Source organism: Alosa alosa, chromosome 4 (assembly GCF_017589495.1).
Source record: "Alosa alosa isolate M-15738 ecotype Scorff River chromosome 4, AALO_Geno_1.1, whole genome shotgun sequence".
NCBI classification, from domain to species: Eukaryota; Metazoa; Chordata; class Actinopteri; order Clupeiformes; family Clupeidae; genus Alosa; species Alosa alosa.
In genome coordinates, this window is record NC_063192.1 from 17628102 (window position 1) to 17636920 (window position 8819).

Consider the following 8819-nt stretch of genomic DNA (forward strand, 5'->3'; position numbering starts at 1 on the left):
ATATATTTTTTGATATATCTTTAGGACGTCAATAAAAAATTAATTCTAAAAACTACACCAACAAGTTAAAATAATTTCTGGTCTTCTCTTGACTTAATTCTCAGACTGGGAGGTATAAGTTTAATAGAGAAGGATGACCATACCTTCCGCTCCACTTTGACCTCAGCGCTGGGCTCAGCATAGAACTCAAAGTGCAGAGTCGTGGCACTAGGGGGGTACTTCTGCTCACGGACAACACAAGCAGGTGGGGGGATGAAAGAAAGAAAAGAAAGAAAAAAAAAGCACAAGAGACAGCAGAGGATGCAAAGAAATTAGATCAATGAAGACCGCAGCAATAAATGTCCCGCAGCACTACAGCACTATTTGTTAATTAGAAGGGGGGCGCTGCAAATAGCACCAGGGCTCGGCAGCCAGAGAACATAGAAGAGTGAGCACTCACCGACATGGGCAGATCTCTGCAGCACTCCGCCAGGCCAAAGCCATTCTCTTTGCCTCCCCAGCTCTGCAGAGGGAGGAGGGGAAGGAGGGACCAGAATCAGAAATAATGCAAAACAGGCAAGAGAATGGAATGTGCAATACTGTTGTCAAGACAGGTTCACCCAGGTCAATTAGCACACACGCAGAACGCATTTTAAATCTCAATTCAGATAATGATTAGAGAGCCACACAGAGGAAAACATTTATGGCCTGCTGGATAGCTGGCAGGTGCTCTTGGAGTGACAAGATATTTGCCATACCTCAGCCAGGTGTTGCAGACGGGCGAGCAGAGGCGTTCTCTTGTCGGAGCCTAATCTAGTGATGTAGTTGGAGCGCTTGCTAAAGACATACAGCAGGTTCAACACTGACAAGACCACCTGCATGTCACAGGAGGCTAGCAAGGTGGTCAGGTGCTGCAAGAAGGGGGGGGGCGTATAGTTAGCCTTAAAATACAGAGTAGTAATAACTCATCAACAAAATTCATTGGAGGATTGGATCTAGAAGAAAATAATTGTGTAAATTTGATGCGGTACCTCTATGGAACTGTACAGGTGTCTTGAGAAGCTATACTCAATCAGCAAGGCCGTGAAATTGAGCACAGCCAACAAGAGGGCTTTGAGCTGGCTGTTGTCCGGCCGATCGCACACCAGCATCCAGGACATGTTTTCCACTGTCTGTCCGGCGTCACACAGGATCCCATCGAATCGGTCAAGCAGGTCCACCCAATGGTACAGCTCACACTGAGGAAGAGGGAGGAGAGAGAGCAGAGGATCAGGGGACATATGCACCTGTGCGCTGCTGATGCTCTGTTGCCACAGGTCTGAACCAGACTGGAGAGCCAGGGAGCCCAAAGGCCACGTGAGTAGCAGTGACTCACCCAGACTATAGGCTGGCACACTCACCTTGCCGATGTTCCAGGTCTTGATCTGCTGCAGCTCCAGGAGGAGCTGTTCGTCGCTGCATCCTTTCAGCCTCTCGATCAGCGTCCTGCAGTCGGCAGGCTGAGGGGGCAACAGAGGAGAAGAGGAGAGTCAGGACACGAACCCTCTGCAGAGTCGCCGTGGCTCTCACACTTTCACACACACACACACACACACTCGCTGGATTAGGCAGATCAAAAGCCTGGGCGCACTAACCGCTTCAGTGGGAGTCTTCTTTAATTTGCTTCTGTCAACCTTCATGGTCACTAGTTTCTACTCGCTGCTCCTGAAAAGAGGGGAGAGGTGATGGGGGCATTCCCCACACACAGATAAGAATATGACACTCCACTGTGACAGAACTGATCCAACAAGCCTAAAGGCCAAGAGATCAGATAAAAAGTCCCAAATGCGGTATGATTTATTTCTGCTGTGCAAAGATTACATGCAGTGAGGACAGAAAAATGAACTCATCACAACTTTGGTTACTGCATATGATTATAATTTCCCGCACTGAAATACCACCAAAGATTAAGGCCATGTTAAGCATACAGCACAATAAAATATTTGACAAAACACTTACTGTAAATGATTTGGCAAATCCAACTTAACAGCATGTTTCATTTACAATACCTAGAGATTAAACAAGGAAGACAACAAAAGGACAAAGGGAAAGACAACAATTAGGTCATTTGAGTTTGTCATCTGTAAATGTGATAGCCACTTTTTTAACTACTAATTTTATCCCTTTCTGCTTTAGGAAATGCAACGAAGCACAATCAGAACATATGTCATGAAAATATAACAACAGGTCATTAGCCATACCAACCTCCAAAAACTATAATGAACTTGTTTGCCCTAAACCTGGAAAGAGTATAGATATACAATATGGTCCTTTAGTAAGAAGTAAAATTCATACTTTTTTATTGACAAGCAATTCAAGAGTAAGTTTATTAGAGCAGAACAGGGAGGTAATAGCAAAAAGATCAGCCAAGCAATGGTGACAGCACTGAGGTTTCCTGTCACCATCAATAGAGTTGGGGAACACAACCATCTCTCATTTGCCCTGAGATCGAGATCAAACCTTCTGAAAAGAACATTGTATAGGTTTCGAATACATTGATCAATAATACACTGAACTATCAGTAGAAAATAGACAACTCTTACCTGTCCCTGACCTAGGCCTAAACGTGAATTGCACCTCAAGTTTATAACTCAAGGGGGTAATACATCCGAAGAGCCTGTTAACGTTACTATGTGCCAATGCAGTGACTAACAAACGGAAACCAAATGTAAACGTTTGTGTAGGCAAAGGTATTCTGCAAAATACTCACACTAACAATATCACTACACAAAACATAACTAGCTACTTCCGTGTGACCACAGATAAAGAACCAACTAGCGAACAAACGGTGCGAATAGAGGGTCTTTCATACTGAAAACAATTCGGTGGGCAAAACAATTAAGGTTAGCTAACTGAAGAGCTTAAAACAGGAAGAGTCAGTTAGCAAGCTAACTTTACCATACACAAAAAAATAAAATTAAAATGACGTGCCTTCGTCGCTGACTAGAAAGACACACTAGCAATGGCAGTTAGCAAGCAAAGTCCTGAACAAAATGCTAGCAAGCAAAACTAACATTTGTTGTTTCTTGCCAGCCACATATTTTCACAACACATGAAGCAACAAATACACAGAGCAAACAAAGACTTTTTTACAAAAGTGGTTTGTGAAAAGCTGTTTACCAAGCTTATCGTGTAGTGAAATGGATAAAAATAGAGGAAAAAACCGGGTGCTAAGGTTACCACTTGCTAACATTAGCAGTCAACACAGCTCATTAGCTCGCTAGCAAAATTATCCTACACCATTTAGCCTGACGTTACCTCAGTCTAGCAAAGCTACCTACCCAAGCCATCTCATCCATACATAATTAATAGCCATGTAAAACTTACCACTAAGGCGCGTTGGTTACCACTGATGAAAGATACACTAAATTATCTCTCTATGCTAGCTACCTCTATGCTAGCTCCCTGACGAGATGACCACAAGACGCTGCTGACTACAACACTAGGATAACAGTAACGTTAACGTGCTAGTGTGTCTTCCTAGCCAGCAATATGACCTGTAAAGTGTAAACTCGCTAAGCGCTAACTTCGCGACAATGGTAGCAATCTAGCAAATGCTACACATCAAGAGTGTTAACGTTGCAATCGATAGTGACTCGAAAGATGTCAACACGAAATCTTTTTACATAGCCGGTCATTTCAAGACTAAAACAGTCCTGGCGACGTTTAAGTGCCCCTCAAATGTCACGCTAGTTATGAACAAGCTAATAAACGTTAGCTACCCAACTTGCATGTGCTGTAATAGACTGGTCGAAAATTTAGAGACGTACGTTAAACCAATACGTTCAACCACAGCAGTCCATTTCTTAACTCAGTTCCACATCCTGTTGTTGACTAATCTAGCGCCTGGCTGCAACAGGCCTCTTCAACAGCCAGCGCACTCTTCTGTGGCTACCATTAGCTATTTGGAAGTAGAATCTCCCAAAACGCACTACCAAACCCAATTGGCAACAACTAGACCCGACTATAGTGTATGCTTTTTTCGCTCAAAACTATACCTATCACCATGTTTAATTTAGTCGATCTTCCACACTTAAAGCGACGAAAAGATGCTCATACTTACGGTTTCCGACATGCGTTCGTTGGTTGGCTAGCTAGCTGTGAAACGCATAATATCCCGCTGAATCATTCCCCCATACGGGCCTAGAATGACACTGAGTGAATTGGTAGATTTCGGAGTTTTACTGCTGCAATTGTGCGTAACAACCTGTGTAGTCATTTCGTCTTTAGACAATGTTAAAGCGTCAAGTCAAATTATTTTTCAACTTTCCCATGCGTTTACATTACTAGGGTAAAAAAGTGATATGTTGTATTATACCAACAAGTTAACCCCAAATGTAAATTATTCATGGGGTAAAGTTGTTTAAATCTGTTTAAACTGCCTTCCTCCAAAGCCATGCATGAGCCAAATTTAATAACGCATTGTTTAACAATGTGAACTATGAAAATATAAAAGATACATCAAAATAAGTGTATTATGGACCTCGACATACAACTCTTCGCATGTTTGGTAAATTACCAAAAATAATAATACAATTCCATCGCGAAACACCTACCTGTTTTAAAAATGATTTAAAAATAATAATAATAATAATAATAATAAAAAATAACAGACAAGCCACATACACAATATCTGAGGGAAGTATTTTGTCATTTCCAAGTGTTAAACTTATTGCTTCAAGTTTGATAGTTTTGTTTTCCAGAACAACTTCTTGAACTATAAACTCTGTAAACTGCAGTGTTCTGCATCCTTTACCGTTATGCTTGAGTTGGGACAGGACAACTACTCAGGTGACCCGACATTCACCAAAACAACTGTACAGTACATTTAGTCATCAGTTTCAAACTACTTCAGGTCAGCATGGATGTAGGGGACAGAACATATCAAAACCAAAAGTCACATTGACTTATTGCTATAGCACGCAATTACTTTGATTAGACTTTTCCATTTCTACCATGACATTGTGATTTGCAGCACTCTTGGAATACATAATCACACCTAAACTACACCTACACTTAAAACGAAGACAATACTACTTTAGATGACTGATATTTTATGACTAACTAGTACTGATATTCAACTAACGGCTAGCTGTTCTATTCAGTGTCATACCAGAGCCATATTTCCATACCTCAAATCCAAAAAACGTATCTGACCTAAGATCCCTGATTTGGCATCCTGCCAGCCTGGCTAGCAAGCCAACTTAAACCTGAAGCCATTACTAACCTAATTTATATTGTTCCAAGTTCTGCACATAAACTGCCCTTGCGTCCATTTTCTTAATTATAAATCACGTCTACAAGGTTAACGTGATTTTTTTCAGGGCTTTTATCATGAATACTTTATCAGAGACAGATATCTCCCAAAAAAACAGTGACAATTTTGGGTCTCTCAACGGTAAGGTTACAACCTAAAAACAGGGAGGGAGGGAGGGGGGTTGACATGCTATATGCAAGTTAACATTAACGATAGCTAGCAAGTTAGCCTACTAGCTATCGTTATGTTACATGTCTGTGGCTATGTAGCCCTCATCACTCATGCCTCGGCCACATGTACATCAGCTAGCTCGGTCAAGACCCAGCTAGGAGATGCTTCATATTTTACAGCAGGATTGACGACAACAATGACATTTTCCTTGGGTGTATTTCAGCATGAGGAACAATGACTTTGTAAATGACACACATGATATGAGGAATTCTGCGAACAGAATGTAAATAGATACGAGGAGTCGCGCGCGCGCAAGGCGCGTGCATTCACTACAATGCTCTTCAGTCGGACCGCAAATTAAAAATGGCGGTATATACAGTAGAATGTCCGGACTTCAGCTTGAAAAGACTAGTTTACCTCTCTGCTTAACCAAATTTCTTGGCTTCAATCCTATCGCTTCCCCTAACAGTTCTGTTTAACCACTCTGCGTGTACGTCGTAGGTTCACTGATTAGAATAAAATTAATCTCTTACCTTGTATGCGTCTCAATTTAACTTCTCCATTTTACAGCAGCGAGCAGAGTATGCTGAAGTCTCGCGAGAGTAAGCCCATATCTTCGTTGAAAAGTAGATAGGGCGCCCCCGCGTCCTCAAAATGTTGATTTGCAGACCAGACTGACCTCCTCAATTAAAGGTAAACTATGCAGTATTGGCAATTACCTTACTGTTTTCTCGGTTTTTGCTTCTTTCGATGGCTCTGTCATGACGAATGTCTGAGAAACTCCATCGCTACCTTTTTCTAGCCGGTGCCTGGCGTGTATGTGTATTTGAATGCAGTAAAGCAAATCGTTACACTCGTTATAATTCCTGACACCGAGGCCGTCGGCCCGCCGACCCACAGTTGCAAGGGTGGTTTTTCCGCACACAGGCGCTAGGGCAGGGGTGGGCAAACTTTTTGGCTCAAGGGCCACATTGGGTTTTGAAAATTGGCCAGTGGGCCGCCCCCTTTTTTTACATATAAAAAATAGCCTATAGTTTAGTATAAAAAGTATTTATTTTAAAATATTCATTGCTTAAAAAAACTGCTAATGTTATGCTCTTTGTATAATTGTGCACTGTCGCTTTAAGACAGTCGCTTTAATTCACGTTTATTTCAATGATCTTCTGCCTGCTCCGCTATGGCTAGTGCTGTACCTACGGCTGGGCCCTCTCACCGTTTTTAAATGGTCAGTAGTGGGAACTACTGTTGCCTTCATGATTTCCTTTTAAAAGTTTCTTATAAGAAGGAGATATCAATTATCAACAATGACAAGCCAGCTGGAACCTGCGGCTCTCTTTCCCTCGTGAGTGCAGACGCGTTCCCAATTAAATGGATCGTATAATGTTCACGTTAGATCTGCTGCAAAGGAGATAACTAAGAGTTAACTTAGTTTAACATGATGTTATCTCTATTTAACATGATGTTTTGACATTGACATTGTAAACGTTCTCTAAGGAGGGTGAAAAGCAGTTTGCAGTAAAGCTAACCAACGTCGTCTCTATCACAGGAAAAAAATAGCGAGCAGCCTGATAACCAAATGAAATGCTCGGCCGGATGAAAGTGCTTGGCGGCGGGCCGCAGTTTGCCCACCCCTGCGCTAGGGGGAAGAGAGACGGCCACAATTCAACCCGAAAAAAGTCATATAACCATCCCAATTATGGAATGTTTTTTGTGCCAAAATTAAATAAATAAATGAAATATGAAATCAATAAATTAAATATTAAATAAATAATTAAAAGTTGAAATACATAAATGAAATATGAAATAAATAAATAAAAGATTAAATAAATAGTTAAATAAATAAAAAAAAATGTTAAATACATAAATAAATAAATAAATGATTAAATGTAAAAAACATATATACATTGACATTTACATTTCATATGCACGGTCTTGCAATGTGCCATGAAATAAATAAATACCTCAGTCACCCATCAAGGCGGGACCTAGCCGCTGATTGGTTGCTGCCTGAAAAAAAAAAAAATTAAGCTTTGTGAGCATGACTGGCTGATCAGAATAAAGTCATTGATAGAAGCTAAAAGCTAGTGCTACTGCTAATAGCCATAACCTAGGCATTTTCATTCAGAAAGATTGTGTTCTATGTTGCTAACTCTTGGCTGTGAGTTATCAGGACGTAAAAGCATAGCATCTAGTGCTGTCAAAAATCCTTGTCGGCTGCTGAGTTATACCCTCATATTGAGAACTAAAAAGTCTCTGGAAAGTTGTGGACACTGCTTGGGCAATGTAGCAAGCTGGCACTGACACTCACATAATAAGAGTTCACGGCATGGGCATCTCAAGCTTTATTGTTTATGTATCATATGACAAATGAGGTGAATTCAGCTCAAGTGAAGTTAACTGGGACGTCTGGGCACCCTACTATAAATTGAAGCAATAGCAAAGTCGTTTGCCATAGATAGAAGTTCGCTTTCTGTAGATGTCTAGATAACTACTAGCTAACGCTTGTGTTAACTGTTAGCGCTAGCTCTAGATGTGCATATAGCATGTCTATCAACCCTCAGACACAGCAAACAGACCCATCAAATGACAGAACGCTTTCACGCCTGTTATCTTCCCAAAAGTATGAATTTAGAATGAAATCCTTGTTGTTGTATGTTTCGTGAGTTATGATACAAGTCTGAGCTATGTCCTTAGTCCAGTGTGGTTCACAGGTAGCAAGCCAGTACAGTCTGACTCAGAGCTGGATCACTTTGTGTTATTTCAGGCAGCAATCAGTGGTTAGGTCCCGCCTTGATGGGTGACTGACGTATTTATTTATTTCATGGCACATTGCATGACCGTGCATATGGAATGTAAATGTCAATGTATATATGTTTTTTACATTTAATAATTTATTTCACATTTTATTTATTTAACTTATTTTTTATTTATTTAATATTTTATTTATTTATTTCAACTTTTAATTATTTATTTCATATTTCATTTATTGATTTCATATTTAATTTATTTATTTAATTTTGTCACAAAAAAACATTCCATACCCAATGACTCTGAAGCTGTTAAATTAAGGTAAATTAAGCTTAAAAACTTCCATATTACGTTAAAAAACCTGCATAGTGTGCCTTTAAATTAAATTATTTGGAATTTGTTTGTTGCATTGTAACTAAGGAAGCAGCACAACACGAGACTCGTTGTCAGCAGGCTCTTGAATGATGGCCATATCCGAGACTGGACAAAAAAAGGAAAAATAAAATGGACAAAATTAATCTAATTGAGGTGCTTGGATGACAAAGAAGAAACTTCAAGATATAAAATAATTGAAAAGATGCTGGATGAGTGATACTGTTTCAAACAGTAGACTATCCAGGTGCAA

At 40.3% G+C, this 8819-nt stretch overlaps 1 protein-coding gene across 15 annotated transcripts in view; it reads right to left on the reverse strand.

Annotated features, from left to right (window-relative positions):
- huwe1 (HECT, UBA and WWE domain containing E3 ubiquitin protein ligase 1) overlaps positions 1-6036 on the reverse strand; it is a 56777-nt gene extending 50741 nt beyond the window's left edge. For 11 of the 15 annotated variants that reach the window (XM_048242382.1, XM_048242372.1, XM_048242379.1 and 8 more), the window contains exons 1-8: positions 4082-4184; positions 1978-2027; positions 1614-1683; positions 1380-1478; positions 1011-1217; positions 738-890; positions 440-502; positions 144-221 (exon numbers count right to left, since the gene is read on the reverse strand). In XM_048242382.1, coding sequence (XP_048098339.1) covers positions 144-221; positions 440-502; positions 738-890; positions 1011-1217; positions 1380-1478; positions 1614-1658 — 645 coding nt within the window. In that variant the 5' untranslated portion in view covers positions 1659-1683; positions 1978-2027; positions 4082-4184. Of the gene's footprint in view, positions 1-143; positions 222-439; positions 503-737; positions 891-1010; positions 1218-1379; positions 1479-1613; positions 1684-1977; positions 2028-3345; positions 3702-3788; positions 3836-4081; positions 4185-4644; positions 4663-5979 lie in introns of those variants that run through there. The other 4 variants (XM_048242367.1, XM_048242371.1, XM_048242368.1 and 1 more) reach the window with 4 other exon arrangements.
- Between the last annotated feature and the right edge of the window lie 2783 nt (positions 6037-8819).